The sequence below is a fragment of the Hesperophylax consimilis genome, chromosome 26, assembly GCF_061612785.1.
Source record: "Hesperophylax consimilis isolate HC1 chromosome 26, BYU_Hcon_1.0, whole genome shotgun sequence".
NCBI classification, from domain to species: domain Eukaryota; kingdom Metazoa; phylum Arthropoda; class Insecta; order Trichoptera; family Limnephilidae; genus Hesperophylax; species Hesperophylax consimilis.
The window spans coordinates 5,735,086-5,753,143 of NC_142861.1; the positions used below are offsets into that span (position 1 = coordinate 5,735,086).

The 18,058-nt window shown below is 31.3% G+C and overlaps 1 protein-coding gene across 1 annotated transcript in view; it reads left to right on the plus strand.

Moving 5' to 3' along the window:
* The window catches only part of LOC149411020 (neuroligin-4, Y-linked-like), a 556,662-nt gene that overhangs the window by 286,661 nt on the left and 251,943 nt on the right, over positions 1-18,058 (plus strand). Inside the window, exons 5-6 of the mRNA XM_089647354.1 lie at positions 12,457-12,609; positions 13,687-13,887. Coding sequence (XP_089503480.1) covers positions 12,457-12,609; positions 13,687-13,887 — 354 coding nt within the window. The remainder of the gene's footprint in view (positions 1-12,456; positions 12,610-13,686; positions 13,888-18,058) is intronic.

Sequence of the window (18,058 nt, forward strand, 5' to 3'; positions counted from 1 at the left end):
TTCAATTGTTTTTCTCTATTAAGCCCTTTGGAATTCAGTTTCATCACGGAATGAGATTCGTTTGACTGATAGACTGACTGACTCTAGGTTACGTTTACACAGACGTCTTCTGTTGTGAAAGTGTTTACGGGTCGTTTGAAATTCCAGCAATCGCACTTCAATGCACATTGTAAATGACGTAAACGCATTGAAAATTGATTTTGATCATCTTTGGTTTAACTTTATTCACTGTAAGATACAATTTTTAATGAATCAAATACTTTCGAGTCGGATCATTTCAAACGTAGGTATTTTTGGCAACATTGTCAAGGCAATTAGATTCTCGACTATGAATTCAAAAATGAATTTAGATGCATTTATTTATACTTTATATCAAATTTTTCTAAACAAATGAAATGAAATAATAGCGCAATGTTCCGTAGTTGTAGATGAAAGACCACTAATAAGAAAACGTTGCCACACTCAAAACCCGTGGTCGTTGAAGGTATTAAAATAAATATATATAAGTTATTAATGAATCTCATTGTCATAACTTTCATTTCAAAATAAAATCGAGTTCTACATAGTTATGCAGAAAAAAAAATGAATACAAAAAGGAAAAAAAGTTATTTGATTTCTCATGTTGACAGATCGTTTAAGGTTCATAACAAAATATTGCTGTGCAGGGTCTTACAGTATTTGGTTTATATCGATTGCTTACCGACCCGTGGGATGGCGGGTTAACGCTTACACTAAAAGCGCTAGCGAATCCAGTATGTGTTAAAATATCAAAATCATGTATAGTCAGTAAAAAAAAACCACGACACCAAATAAATAGGCAAATTTAAGTTGTTAACATTAAAAAAACCGTGGTTTCAGCAATTCCCTCATTTTTTCAAAAAATAAATTTCTTCACTCATTCGAAGGATCGGACATTGTTCGGTTCCTTCCCATCTTTTTAAAATTCACGTCGTTGACTCCCCAGATTGTACATTCTGTGGTCTAGAAGTGGGAACTTTAGATCACATATTTTTTTGGTTGTCCCTCTCTAAACAAATATCCTCTCTTCTATCCAGCCTTATCTAAAATTGACCCCCCTCCATTCAACATCTCATCTTTTCTATGTCTGAACTCGACTCCAATTTTCATTACAATTTTGAAATTTGCCTATTTAAATAAAATTAATATTTAAATTCACCTTTCATTTCTCAATAATTTTAAGTGATGGCCAAGAACACCCTTGAAGGGTGGCCAGAAATAATGGAAAAAAAACATATGACCATCAAAATGCAAAGCCGGGAATCATTGTGATATAAATTGTAAAATTATTGTCATGAAAAATTAACACCAAAACAGAATATTTAGATAGTTATTTTTAATTATTAATTTAAACGCTGTGACGGGCTTTTACACGATATATATTTTTACAAGATTTGCTGCATAGGTAATATAGTTACAACAGAAGTTACTTTAAAGTTTAAATAACAACAACAAAAAACTTAAAAAATCAAAATAATACATGGTTCATATAATTTTCCATTTATTAACAAGTTTTAAAACTGCAGATAACATAAAATTAATAGTACTGGTTGATAATACGTAATTCACAATAAGAAGCTTATGAAAAAAAATGTTTTGCACTACGATAAACTTCCAAATGACTTAAAATTGAAGCTGATAATTCCACACTTTCTTGGAATTACTGATATAAGTTTAAAACTTATTTCGTAGGAACATAATATTTTTTTAATTATCATTCGCCCTTTGAAGATTGATGATCCATTATAACGGTGAAATGGTCGTACCATAAAAAATGTAATTACAAAACAACGATAAAATAATAATGAGAACTAATGAATGTCTAATTTTTAATATACGCAAATTAAGACCATAAAGTTGTTGGTTTTAAAACGAAAACGATAAATTATCACATTGTCATACAAAAAATTAAAATTCATAGAATTATCCCGTTGTTGTTTTGCTCGAAAATCGTTACGCAGACGGCGAGAAAATTCACAGTAGAATAATTTTGTAAAATTAATTTTTAAGCATAGAAAAGTGATCGTCAAATTCCCCATTGAATTAGCTACATTTTCCGTCGCTAATCATAATTAATGGCTTTAAATGAGACGAGCTTTACAATACAGATTCAAACCGCCGTTTGTTATCGAAATGTCCCGTCGTGTTGACAACATTCTGTAGAAAATCTTAATTGTTATTTTCATGGCCTCTCTTCTTTCGTCATTCGCTACATTTTTTCTCAGTTACATCTGCTTTTGTGTAATTTCTTTTGTCGTTTGTTATACAAAAATGATGTGTTTTTGTCAACGTTTTAAGGGAAAAGAAGTAAAAAATAATATAAAATATTGTAAAATTCTAAAGGTTGAAAAATGTATATTTTTCTCAGGTTTAACGGAGTTAAACTAATTTGAAGGTTTTGAATATCGCACAACTGTCTTAACTGCCCTCTACTGACCGGAGCCAATGATATTATAGTATCTCCAATTGGCGTTCAATGTTGCGAGGTTTAATGGAGTGGCAAGCAGAAGGAGTCGTAGAAGATGAAGTTGGGATTTAGAGTAAATACCTGGCTATACAGATTTGATCACCGATCAATATGAGATTCCATAGTCTCACTGGCTCCAGACGGTTGGGACCAGTTGGGACTCTTGTGCAGAAGCCACATAAAAAAAACTAAAAAAATATATTGAAAAAATATAAATATTATAATTTTGATTAAATTAAACAATTCTGAATTACTTGCAAATATGTCATATGAAAATTCTATTTAAAAAATGGATAAGGAATGTGAGAGATGCATGACGGAAGATTAGATGGTTAGAGTGTTGAATCAGCGGGTGTTATGATTAAAATGTATTGCAGATGAAAAGATCCAGAGAGATATTTGTGTTTTGAAAGTATGGAGTTGGATTTAGGTTTTTAGGGTGTTAGGGATTTAAATGATTACTTATTAACTGTAGTTAGGCTTTCACCAGGGCAATATTGAGAGTATATAACATTCTGTATTAATAAATCCTTTATCTACTACTCCTATCAATAAATTTTAAAATTTGATTACAAAAAAATGAATTGAAAACCAACAAGGATACGTGGCTTGTAATAATATTCCCAGTTAAAATATTCTTTATCAAAATGTCTACGGTCAAAACATTCCCTGCCAAAATGTTCCCAGTTAAGTGTCGCACGGTGTGTTAGGTTAAATTAAGTGAGAACATGCTAATTCTGCTTACCAAATGTGCCAATATAATGACACATTTCTTTTTTTATAATTTCTTATTGAGAAAATTTTGGCGAGGAACATTATTACTGGGAAAATTTTGGAAAGGAACATTGTTACTAGGAACAATATTATCTTGAACCTCGTAATAAAGTATTATAATACATTTTCATTTCTCTATACCATTGCACAAATTTAATAATTTATTAAATACAACAAACTTAGAAATACGTCACAACATATAGAATAGAATAATTTTTCACAGCCACAATACATTTCCCTTGATTCGCGGCGCTATCTAATCCAAATGTGATAACAAAGTCGGTTGTGAAATTGAATGGCTAACCGTATTGCTTTTACGAAAGGCAACCCCCGTTCAATATTTTCATTTAATATAATGCAGTTGTATGCAGTGTAAAGTTGCTCCGCCAACTTCCAAAGTAAATATATACTGGCCTAAGCTACAAGACTACTGCATTTCGTGCAGGGGGTTTGGTGAAACATGTGGTAAATCTGGTAATAGAAAAAATTCACATCTTCAGAAATAAATTAATGATATTATTGTATTTGAATGTTTCAAAAACGTGTAACGCGTGAAAATGCCGTGTCTATCTTTAGATGAATGTATTTTAATTTCAATTTTGTTTTGTGAATTAATACAAACCTCGGAAGTGGAAATTAACCCCATTCCCGACATTCAATCGGGCTGAAACTCAGCAGATAGATGACAATGCTTTCTGTCAACTTTTGGTGGCAATCATTTAATTCGATGACCTTACAGTAGATGATATATCTGCTCGTTTGGTAGAGTTGTCTACTTCAGTTCCTGAGTAAGCATGTTTAATATGGGTTAGTAAATAATAATAATATTTTAATGATTTTTATAGCGCCGTTTTTGTGCAAAAACACCTCAAGGACACTGTACAAATATATGATACATTTCTACAATTACTAACTATAAACTGGTCTAACTATTATAAATTTATGGTTAACAGATTGCATTCACCGGTTCGTCGATCACCAATACAAAGCCATATGTACACGTACAATGCATTTGATTGATGAACGTGATGCTAGAATGTACATATGTTATTATTATTACTATTTATTTACATTTTATAAAGGCAGATAATATACAATACCATAGTTACCTGGTAAGTCACTTGAGATTAACACTGTTTATTGTTAAGTATTTATTTAAATAATATGTATTTATGTTCTTTAATGAGCGTGTTTAGGAATGAAAGAGCAAACTTTATGCCGGGCAGTACCACAGTACAAGGTTTTGATCATAATTCATCTTCCTAAATGTGATCGTCCCTTGGTATAAGACAGATTTCGAATAATATAAATCCAATAAGAAAAGTGTAATTACGATTCATTATAGGCAATACAAGAATGCTACTCTCAGGCAGATAAATTTAAGGATATGGGAGCTTAAAAAGGTATTTTTTTAGTTTAGATCTGAATTCGGACTTTTAGTGCATCTTAGATCCTCGATGAGTTTATTTCAAGCCCTCCGGATGCTCCGAAAGCCCGAGTTTGTCAGTTTAATATTTTAGAAATCTGGCATAAATGCCGTTGCAATAATCAAGAAGTAAATCTACTTAAGAGTTGATAAGTAGTTTTGTTGCTTGTTGTTTTCTTTGAACAGACTTGAGTTTTCCTGTGTGAAAAACGCCAGTACTTACAGTCCTATTTATTTGACTTTTAAACGAACATTCAAATCTAAATTGACACCAAGAAGTTTGGCTCTTGTTTTGGGGATGATATCGCTGCTAGAAATAAGAAAATGGGGAATCTTTTTTGAAATTTTGACGTTCATTTGTGGCCACTCAGAGAAATTTTGTCTTAGATGGATTCAGCTTCAGCTTGTTTGAAGACATCCAACAAGTTATTGCTACCATACATTCAGCTATACGGATTACGAGTTTGTTTGATTAGATTATTGATTTCGTTTAAAGCGCAATAAAAATAAAATTGCTGATCATCAAAACAGATCCCTGGGGTATCCTAAAAGTGTTGTGAAGTTAGACAGTTGGATGAAGCGATTGGATGGATAAAATTCAAAAAAATATTTACTGCACAAAAAAAACAGAGTACAAAGGCCGTATAGTTTATAAGTTACATCCTATTTTTTCCAGCTAACCCAACAAATTCACATTATATTACATAACCCAACACTTACATGTTACCAAATGTATGTAAATAAAAAATAATAAAAAAACAGCAGTATTTAATTTATGTAAGTTATTAATTTAAGGTGTAGTGACATTTGTTTAAAAGAAATGTTTTTAGTGATGATTTAAATTTAAGTACGTTGGTTATTTGTTTGATTCTACGTGGAAGGTTTTTATATACTTTAATGGCCATGTAGTGTGGTCCTTTTTGAATTTTAGTTATTTTTGAGATTAATAAGTTTTCTGTGAACCTTGTAGCGTGTTTATGTCTTGAGTTTTTTGTGGGAACTTTTCTGAAGATAAGATACTAACATACAATTATAACTAATAGGATGTCAGCTATTTTTTGATGTCCGAAATCAAACCAAATTTTACCTCAAATCTCTTAATGAGGAAGTTGTGATCAATTGTGTCAAACGCTGCACTCATGTCTAGGAGTGAGATAAGTGCTAACTTACCTGACACTACGCCAAGAGTTATGTTTGACAGCATACGAAATATTCCGGTTTCGGCTGAGTGGAACTTTCTGTATCCAATAAGTTATCGGCGTCTAGTTCTGACTTTTCAATATTTGTGTAACTACATCTGACTTGAGTGGTTCAGGAAAGTTACCCGTGCTGAGTGATTTATTAAAAAACGTGAACTAGGAATGGAGCAAGTCACCAAGTCGGTATAGAATCAAGACTGCACTGCTTATTAGGCAAGCTTGATTTTGTTTTAGTTCTTCCGTCATTGTATTTAAAGGAAGACAAAATTCCTTTAAAAATAACAGTGAAGTGAAGTGGAGGAGGGGCGTGAAATGTAGAGGCATGAATGTATTTATTTTTTTCCTAAAAAAAAATAAGAAGGCATCCGGGGTGTTATCCATCTTCGTTGGAACAGTGACTTCGGAAATTAAGTCATCATTGAGTTCCGGAGACGTCGTGGGGGACCTCTCTAATTTCTGCATAAGTCTCTTCTGATTTCGGCATTCATCGTCAAACTTTCGAACCGTTCGTGTTTTTGATTTTTACGGGGCATGTAATAATGAATGTATCGGAGAGTTCGACTGAAAGTTCCAAAAACTCATTATGAAATTTGACAGAGATTGGTCTCGATCTGGGCCTGTAAAGTGTGCACAACATGAACGATGTTCCTGGAGAAAAAACCCTGCATCCAATATACTAAAACGTGCTTAATATACTGAGAGCTACTTTAGATGACCGCAATCTTTGTCGGGCTATTATCGCGACACTCCCGTGATTCACGTGAGAGAATTCAGGAACCACCAAACATGAGATGTTTGATGGTTCTTCTGCGCTAGGTTAGGCTTCTTTGAGCACCACTTCCCCTAAAGCCTGGAGTCTCTTAATTGAGAAGGAATCAATGTTCTAGTGTCAAGTTTCTGTGACAGAAAGGATGTGGAGTTCTTAGTCGTAGAGAATATTTTCCACTACCTCTTCCAATTTGTTGTTAAGGGATCGCGCATTCCAGGAACCAATCGGAAACTTTCTGGTCCTATAGTGAATTTCCTACTAACCTTCTCGTTCCCAAGATGGCATTCGACGTTACTTAATTTTTTTTTTAAATATATAAGCAATACGAACCCTAAATATAGCTATTACTAAAAATATAACTAATTAACTAGTAATATAACTAAAACACTTTCTTTCTAAGGCAACCAACTAACTTTATTATGGAAAACTGAGAAAAAAATTAATGAAAGTCGTGTTATCTTGGGACGGAAGAAAGTTTCAAATAATTTAAAAGAAAAATCTTGGAAAAAGGAGTGATTTAAAAAAAAGATTAAGTGTTTAGATTTCCAATAGAAAAAGTTTATATAGCGTATGAAGCTAAACCCTATAAAACACTAACTGGATTGAAAATTTTTCAATAGTTTTTTAACTTTTTAACTATTTCATCTTCCCTCGAAGCTTCCAGATTGCCGACCAAACACCTTTTATACTAAAATATATACAGCAAAGACTTCTATGTCGGGTGAAAGCGTCGGAGAAATGCAATATAACCTTCTTGGGAGGCCAACCCAAGACAATAAATATTTCGCAATAATACATTTTCATGTCTTTGGAAACCCAACGCCCGAGGTATGAGAATATTGTGCATTTCCTTTGTACTTCCAGCACAGTATTTTCATCAAGAAAGGCAATAATCTCGCGTTTGGATCAAATTCTGCTCAGGTAACCTTACGTAACTAGTAACCATATCTCACACCTAACCTTACCTAACCGAATAAGAAGCGCATTTGGTGTGAACCTTCACAGAACTGCGCTTCGTAAATTAAGACAACATAATATCCTAAATAAAGCATAAATCGGAGCGACGTAAGTAATGAATGCGTGTATAAAAATATTAGGCGCGCGGCCAGGCGTTTTGAACGGACATATGGTTGAATATGCTCTAGCAGGCCTGAAAAATATACCTTTCCGCATTTTTTATTTTAATAAATTCTGATAAATGCATAGCTAAAATCTCAGATGTTTTTCTCGGGAAAATACTAATTCATCGTCTAGAAAAATAAAATCAGGTGGTTACCGCTTATCTTAATGTTGAAAAACATTTTATAAAATTTTGAAACCTTTTTGAGTAAAATATTTTAATGGTAATGTACTGTTTTATTGATCTCAAATATAAATAACTTACATCCGTGGGTATAGGTCTGAAAAAATTATATATTGTAGTTTCAAATTCAACACAAACAATTTAAACGTGTAACTAAAAGTAAACCAGTAAACCCCCGTTATTAGTCTTGTGTCGACTTAACTATAAAAATTATTGCGCATTACCATTATGAATTCTGATCAATTTTTTCATCAATGAAGGCAACATATTCTTTTTTGATATAATTCTCCATAAGTTCATAAATAGCGCGTTTTAAAATTCACTAAATATTTTAAATGATGCCATTTAAATGGTTCAAGAAAATAAATAGGTGATTTTATTAAAATTATTATATTATAAAATAAATTATTTTGCAATTATTGAAGAAGAAATTTTTGTATATTAACATATTTCGAAGTTCTTGAACAAATTATATGTTACCTTACAAAATATTGTCATAATCACTTAATCAGTAAATCGGTTTAGCATAATAAAAATGTTGAGCGGGGGTAAATAGAATCATATAAATAAGTCAGTTCAACAAGTGTCCTGACCACAGTTTGAAAATGGTTTTGAACGCCGAAACAGCTATCACCAGAAAAAATACATGCAGAACTTAGTAATAGCATAATTAAATTTGATTTATATTGAATTTAAAAAAAAAAGAAAGAACTTAATAGTAACCCTGGCCAACGACCACGTTAAACAGCATCACAAAGTGGCTTGAAATTATTTAACTAGAACTGCATATCCAGGATCTTTCTAATCTTCCTCTCTCTACACATCTCCCGTTAAACTCCTTCCAATTCTACAATATAAAGAAAGATACGAAATTAGACAGAAAATACCTTAATTAATTCACGAAAATGTGTAAAAAATTTTCATTAACAATAATCGACTTATTTTAATATTATGTTCATTTTTTAGCAACTCGTATCGCTTAAGCAACACTTCCATAAAATCTCAGTGATATAAGTACAATAAATTTGATAAGGCCTCGGGGAAAAGCAAATTTAAAAGCGCTTCCTCTTCAGAGCCTTTATCATAGACATGTTATTCACCGCAACCTTTAGAAGCCTTATTAATGAAAATACATCCTTTAAGCACAAAAAAGGTTAATTCGAATTAAAATCTCGTTTTAAATCACCTACGGTGAAATAAAATCGAGGCTTTTTTTATAAATAATTTTCTAAAATTAAGGAGTTGTGTTGTTGAAACAGTTTTTCAATCACATTATTTAATTTTAGATATAAAAAAATAAAAATATTTTTCCAACAAACTTTTTTTTATATTAAGAAAATTATAAATTAAGATTTTTGAAGTGTTTGAAATAAAACTAATAAAATGTTGAAAATACAAAAAATGCACTGTTTAGCCTACCCTGGACTTATTTTTCAGAGAGAAATTATTTTATAAACATTTTTCTTCTAGGAATATAAAAAATGAAGACCTGTAAATATTTCAATAATATTAGACTTTATATTGTATTTATAGCCCGAGAATCGATACAATAAAAAATCATTAATTTTTAATAGTGTCAAATTTTTTTGTTCTAATTTTAAAGTGGCAGTTGATGTGACGAAGCGATTTAAACCTTATTACGAAAAACTCATTGAATATGAAGCTATTCCACGATATTTTGGAATATGAATAAATTCGCATAAATTTAATGATTATCGACCTACCTACCAAGAGTAAAAAAATTCATTCATCGAATGAATGGGTCATTTTTTCAACCAAATAAAATGCACTGTCTGTCTTCCTTCAAAAATTGTAGCTTTATTTAAATTACGATTATTTTGGTTGTAAAATTTCACTTATTTCGTAAAACATTGATTTAAACTTATATGTTTTTTTACAATATTTTTTATATTTAAAAAGTTTGCCGTTGAACTAATTTTTATCTTGGATAGTTTTTTCAAAGGTTTTCGATTTCATGCTGAATTCTTTACAGCACGTGTTTATATATGGATGATAGTATCCCCATGTGCGAAATTGCATCGCTTTAAAGGGAAACTGATATCCTTTCGTTCGCGTTGCATGTATTGGAAACTACTGAAGGAATATCGCGTTTACTAAAGAAAGGATAAAAACACAGCGAACAAACTGGAAAGCTCTTTTTTGAGGCAAATAATCAAATAATGCCTGAGTAGATTTTCAGATTTATCCTGATAAAATTTTTAAAACAATAATATTTTTGGCTTTGTGTCTTGTGAAAATTGTTTTACATTGATACATTTTTTTATCCCTGTCGTGATAATCTTTTTTTGAAAATGTTATGAATAAAACACTGTTTTCGAGATGAAAAACATTCATTAAACTTGTAATCAGACAATGTGCGAATTTACGGATAGAAAATTTTCCGAAGAATTTTACACGTCACCTGGAAAAATTTCTTATCCTGGATGGCTACGAACGCTAATCAAAATCTATTTGTTTCAACGGAAGCTCCTTCAGAAAAACTTATTATTTTAGCAATATACCTATGTTATTAAAGTTTATAATTCAACTTGCTTCAGCATTAAGAGGAAACTACAAGCCAAAAATGTCTATATTCTTGATATATCTTATATTTTAGGTAATAGGCATTAAAATCGCTTGACATACGGAGCCTAAAAACGTCCGATTTCAAGCACAAAACTTGTTTTTATTTATTTTGTAAATAATTTTAAATAAATAGTAAAAGCAAAAAAGTTAATCAAGTGAAACTGTCACAGATAATCTTAGATATAATACTATATTTTTTTAAAGTTATTTCCTTTACGCGTTCATAAATTTCTATCGAAAAAAAATTTTTTTTAGTAGTTTACATTTATATTTTTTCTTGATTAATTAAATTTTATATTTGTATTCTACCCAAACGAAACGATAGGAAAATGGTATTCATAATGTACGTTATAAAAATTGATCAAAATAGTGATTTAGCACTAAGATTTGCCTTAAAACCCAATTCACTTGGAAATATGGAGCACGTCCCCCGTGGCAGTTAATATCAGCGCTTAGTTTATTTGACAACTGAAATAAAAACTATAATTTTTTACGCGTTAGTTCATATAAAATTTTACGTAAGAGAACTAATATATACATGGTTACATTACCTTGTTTATACAAATTATGTTTTTGCAGTAAACATAACAATATATGATTTAAGATTTTCACGGCCAAAATAATTTTTTTTTATTTGTTTTTGGGGTGTTATGCCATGGCTAAAGAAGGAGTTAAAAAACATAACAACGTTTAAAAATACATTAATTCTTCAGACTTTCAGGCATTTCATCATAAATCTTTAATCATTAATACACTAAGCAATTCTGTTTTTCTCGTCTTATGTAATTCTATTAACATTTCTGGTTTCATAGTAATTAATATTTTTACTATTTAATATGTCATCCTTAAAATATTAAGGCATTTGGTTATTCACAATTGTATGTATAAAAATGAACACATTCTATGGAAGTCTCTTATTTATTGGAATCCAATTTAGCTGCTCTATCATTTGATTAACCTTTGAATATTTGCCTTTTCTTGGTATAAATTTCATTGTTCTATTTTGAATAACTTTCAGCTAGTTCAAATTTTCTTCGTAGACTAGTATAATATCGCGGAACAGTAGTCTAAATGTGATTCAAACATTGTTTTCAAAATGAGTTCTGTAATGTTTTTAATTTTTTTCTAAGTCTCATATGTTAACAAAGGGTCAGTTCAAAGGGATCCGAAATTTAGCTGCGCGTCATGTTCTGTATCGTGTGTGTCGCTTACAGTAAGAAATCAAGTAAAGAATTGCTTTCCTAACTTCAAAACATTTATCACGGTCAAATTAATACGACCTTATCAAAGGGTAGCAAAATGTTACTAAACCCCCGATACTGAAGTATATATTTGATGAAGATCTTCAATTATTAGGAAGTATGGGTAAATTGCCTCTTTTATATCTGCATCTTGGGTATGAACCCAAGCAATTGAAAGTGCTGTGAAGACTGTGACTGAAGCCTCGAGTATCTTATGTAAGGCGAAGATGGAGTCTGGCAAAATAAATTTGAAATTTTCCAGTAAAAAGGATTTTGCTGCTATTTGAGTACAATGTCTTGAGAGTATTTGGATTTAAGTCATATTTATTTTTTTAAATAAATAAATCAATATGTTCCGTATTGTATGTGTATTATTGAAAAAAAAATGCATTTTGAATGGCTTATCAAACTTCTTTTGAAGATTTAACAAGGATAGGTTTTTCTAATTACGTGAAATTTCAATGTAAATCCGGAAGAAAAAGATTACTCTAAATATTACAAAAACAATGTAAAATTTTATATCTCCATTTAACATCATTTTATATATAATACAATATTACATATATTTTATGTAATTTCAAGAAACTTGCTGTTATTTAACCAAGTTCTAACAGCATCTTTCCACTAAAAATATTCTTCCACAACTAACCATTTATTTGTTTCTTTGTTTCAGTAAACGGAGCTCCTGATGTCAAGTATCCGGTCATAATTTTCATCCACGGGGAATCTTTTGAGTGGAATTCGGGAAACCCTTTCGATGGATCAGTTCTGGCCAGCTATGCCAACATGGTGGTCATCACCATCAACTACAGACTTGGTTTATTAGGTAAGAATACATTTCGATTTGTTTGTTTTGTCACACATGCCCATGCTTCTAAACTACGGTTGTTTGTATTGAAGTCTTAATATCTTTGTTAACATCAGCTATCTAGATATTTGGACCTTTAATGTCCAATCTTGATCTTGGACGAAAAAATAAAATAAATTGTGGAACAAATTTCAGGGTATTCCCCAGGGTTGTGTACTTGAATCACTCATGTTTTCAACTAAAAATAATGATGCCATTTTAGTAAAAGACAAATCAGCATCAGTAATTTAGATAACAGCAATCTAAATATTTAGATCTTTTATGACCAAACCTGTATTTGGACGAACAAATTAAATAAATAATGCCAGAAATTTTAGGAATTCCACAGGGATCAATGGTGTACTGGCGTAATGGTGTAATGGCGTACTTGGACCAATGGTGTTTTCAACCAAAAATAATTATTTTTTCAATACAAGTAATTTGGGGTATTACCTTATATATTTAATGAAAAAATATATACATACTTTGTAATACACTAAATTATTGAATTAATAAATGACAGCCAACCAGGTTTCGCTCAGTTCAAGCTTATAAGCTTAATTAATATATATATTAACGTATAGTTAATATAATATTATACCTTTTTTACATTACCTCTACACAGGAGGCCCTGAGAAAAATAATCCGGACCTATGTCATCTTTGGGGATGCTGTGTGTAGGGTCTTTTTAAGAAAGAAGTGGAAGTTCTGGAAAGGAAAAGAAGGCGATTTTCCGAGAAAGTCCTATTGGAGAAGTCAAAAGTTCTCCCTATACCAGTCTCTCTCGATCTGGCCTGCCACGCATTTTGTAGGCAGACGCATCCGCCGCCAAGAGACGGTCAAACCTCACCTGATGAAGCTTGACATAAGCAAAACCTGGTTGGCTGTCATTTGTGATTTTAATAAAAGTGGTGTATTACAAAACGTGCTTTTTTTAATTTACCATTTGAAATATCGGTAACGGTATTGACGAGTTAAAATACGGTTGAAAATAATCAGAGTTGATCACAAATTGTACTAGTGGGAGATTCTAATGATAATGTTGCTTATTCACAGGTTTTCTGAATGCAAATCCGGCTCCTCACCTAAAGGCCAGGGTGGCCAACTACGGTCTGATGGACCAGATAGCCGCTCTGCATTGGGTCCAGCAGAACATCGAACTCTTCGGTGGAGATCCAGCAAGCGTTACTCTAATGGGCCATGGTTCGGGAGCGGCTTGCATTAACTTCCTGATGATTTCACCCACAGTCATGCAAGGTACATATCACTCATTTTTAATACCCTATACTTCTAACTGCCAGACTTCTATTGCTATTTTATTAAGAACCTCTTCAAAATCCAGTTAAAAACGGGTTTGCAGGCCTTAAAAGAGTGAATTGACAGGTTTTATAATAAATTTCACTAAAACAAGGATGTGGTGTCGCGACGCGACATCGGAACACGTGTTTAAAAAAAATTCGAATATTTTCGCATTTCGTCCTTGTATATTATCAGGACAAACGCAGATGCATGAACACGTGTTCCAATATATTATGAACGTACTAAAAGTTTATAAGAAAACAGGCTGCAATTCCGTTTTTAACAGGATGTTAATAAATCTCAATCAACAATATTCATTTTTCTAGGTGCACGATTCAAAACTCAAAAAATCAAATTATTTCATAGTTTCTCAATAAAAAAATATTTTCAGGAGTTATTTTATTTTATATTTTTTTTCTATATTTGAGCATTCCGTACATTTACAAACGATTTGTGATTTATTACTGAAGACCGTGCGGAACATATTTGCTGTACAAGAAACACCGAGATTTTTACACCATTTACAGTGCAATCCCCATATATTCGCAGTTAATATCCGCCTCTGAGAACAAACATCTCATGTTTATCTTCCAGCTTCTTGGGCGTTTGCCAAACAAAAATATACAGAAAAAAACAGCCATTTTCTTTCGTTTTATAATAAAGTGGCAAGAAATGATATATTATTTAACATTCGAAGAACTCAGTGATCGGATAAATAATATTTTTTTATTAATCATACATAGCAAATAATCCATCTTGCCCCGGGAAAGATGCCAAAATTAAATAAATGGATGAAAAGAAAAGAAACGCAATCATTCCCATAGATTTATCATTATTTAGAATGGAAACCATTAATTATTTGAGAGATAATGCTGGCAGATAAAATATCATACTCAAAAGGTATTAGAATTCCTATTTCACTGTCTAAGGTTCACGGTGGAAGCGTTTGGGCTTTGTTAAATTTAATCATATTTTCATTAAGGATTTCGTTGGATTTCAAAGGGACTTTTTCGTAATTAACATTGCTGGCAGAAAAGATATATTAATAATTCAAAGGACCTTTTCTAATATTATAATATGATACAGTCCAGATGATAATTTCATTATAATAAGTATAACTTGTTTGTCTAATTCGTCTACGAGGTGAGAGTAGAGTGTAGATGTGAGAGTAGGTAAATTAAAAGAAGTGCTCAGTATTGAAAAAATGATTTTTTTTTGTACAATCTTCACTAATATACGGAATAATATGATGGGGTGGTGCACTTCATGCACATACAAACCTTTACAAATAACTTTAAATTATATTATCAATGTTATGTATAATCAGAAAAGAACATTTTCAACAAATGAGATCTACAAAGAATCTTAACTAATTATTTTGAAAACTATGAAATATATCATAAAAACAAAAATAAATTCGAAATAAATTAAACAGATTCCACATTGGAAATAATAATGTATTCTACACTCCCCAAACGAATACCAAACAATTGCAGTTTCATTGGACATCGTACATTCAATCTTTTACCGAAAAATATTCATAAATTTTTTTAACGATAAACTAATGTTTATAATACAAGGTTTTTATTTTAAAAGGCTTATTTTTTATAGCACAAAGGATAATAAATTATTATAAGCAATAATTAGTCGCCTGTAATATCAATACAAATTGAAAATATCTCCAAAAAAATAAATTCCCCCGACGGGATTTCACCAACAAATATAGATTTAATATGTCTCGACGCCATCTAGTAGGAAATTTAGCACTAACAAAGCCTTTCCTATAAAAATAAAGTTGGTTGTTTACAGGTGATAAAATATAATAGGCAGTAATGGTTGATTGAAATACTATTACATATTGAATTATTTGGCGGGTTGGAAATAAGCCGACGTGGCTCAGTGGTTCAGAGCGTCTGACCGGACATCAGAAGGCGCGTGTTCGATTCCCTTCTTCTTTAGAAGTGAGATAGATAATATCGATTTAAAAACACATTTTTGCAGTTACTTTGGCATAGGTGATTAAAAAATATTTTTTTAAATATAAAATAATAAAGCAAACAATTTCAATTATCAAAACCTTACCCAAAGTGTTCGATAATTTCATTACCTCCCTTGTAATACCTTATTTTGGTAGGTTAAGCTCTAAAAAATCTGCCTAATTTGTTAAATAGAACAAAATATGTCTCTCTTTGCATGGCGCTTGCTAAATCATCAGGTTCTAAGGGACAATTTTTTCAAAAATGACTTTTAAATGTAAAACCATTTATTTTGCTCACTTCCATTAACAAAATAATTTTTAAAGGCCATCTGAGTTGTATTTCCGTAGACACTTGTACGGCGAACTTCTAACCTCAAGTTTTTAAAGCTACCATTTATTTAACAAGATTGTAACATCACTTTGAACCTTTTGCGTTTGTATCTGACAGGTGATCGTTGTTACGAGGCGCGGTGTCGTTCTCCACTTTGTTTGTATCTAATAGTTGATCGTTTTTACGAGCCGCAGTGAAGTTCGCCACGTTGCAGTTTTTTGTATCTAACAATTGATCGTTGTTACGAGGCACAGTTGTAGTTAACCACTTTCTTTGTATCTAACAATTGATCGTTGTTACGAGGCACAGTGTAGTTCACCACTTTCTTTGTATCTAACAATTGATCGTTGTTACGAGGCACAGTGTAGTTCACCACTTTCTTTGTATCTAACAATTGATCGTAGTTACGAGGCGCAGTGTAGTTCGCCACTCTCTTTGTATCTAACAGCTGATCGTTGTTACAAGGCGCAGTATAGTTCGTCATTATTATTTTGTATCTAAGAGTTGATCGTTCTTACGAGGCGCAGCGTAGTTTGTCATTCTCATGATCTATTTAACGATTTCAGATATTGATGTTCAATGTTGTTTATTTATTTATTTATTTATTCATTTTTGGGAAAATCAACAGTTTACATTTTTACAGATTGTACATAAGTAAAATAGCCAAAATAAAACCAATTACGGATTTCCTCCTTGTGATTTTACGTAAGACAGCATTAGAAGAAATAATTAAATTTATGAGAAATGTGAAGTTATAATTATATAAAATAAAAGAATTGTATAAAATAATAGAACAAAATAATACAATAAAAATAAAAATAAAGGGGAAAAAAAACTAAAATTTATATAAAATAAAAGATTATCGATACATTGGTAACCATAAGAATACAAACAATATTGTGCATATAAATCATATCATAACCATAACCATTTTGATTGAGGTTATGATAATCTCTATCTCGTCTGTAAATATGGTACCGTGGATTGAAAAGTTCGTCATTAAAGATTGAATTGTTAAGCCATGTTTCACTGAGACATATAATGTCATAGTTGTTTAATAATACATTTTGAAGAAAAATATGTGTCTTGGTTCTGAGACCTCTTAAGTTTTGTTAGTATAATTCTAAAGATTCCATTGTATTAAGTATATAGTGCAGTTAATATAAAGTTGCTGGAAAGTTAGTTGATGGAAATATTGTATGTTTTTAGTTTTTCTAGATCATTATAATTATTTATGCAATGGTGATTGGTGTTTTCATTAAGTCTTACATAAATTTTACAATTTTTTATCCAACAGAATTTGAATTTATTAATTTTGGTAAACTCTCTGACCTTTTTGTAGAGTACTTTGTTTTTATAAGTTAAATGTTCATTTATATAGATCCGTTGTTTTCCATTAAAGTTAATATCCTCTGCTGTTAGGCCCCTTCTTGTCCGGATTGCTGCTATGATTTCGTCTTTCTGTTTCCTGCCCTTTAGTTTTACTATAATATTCCGCGGTCTTCCTTCAATCTTCTCCTTGGGGGTGACTCGGGTGGCGTATTCAATGTCGTCGCTTACTATATTTAATTCTGAATAGATCCTTTCGATAATCTCCGTCAGGTTCTCTTGTTTTTTTTCTGGTATCCCAATGATCTCTATGTTATTAATGCGTGCGTGTTGTTCGTTAGCATCCAATTGTTTTTGTAATTCTTTAAATTCACTTTGTATTACGGCGTTTTGTTCCAGAGTTTTTTCAAGGTTGTTGTTTTTTTTTGTATCAATTTTTTTTTCTAGAGTTAATATTTTATTTTTTAATTCCTCGATTTCTTCTTTATACT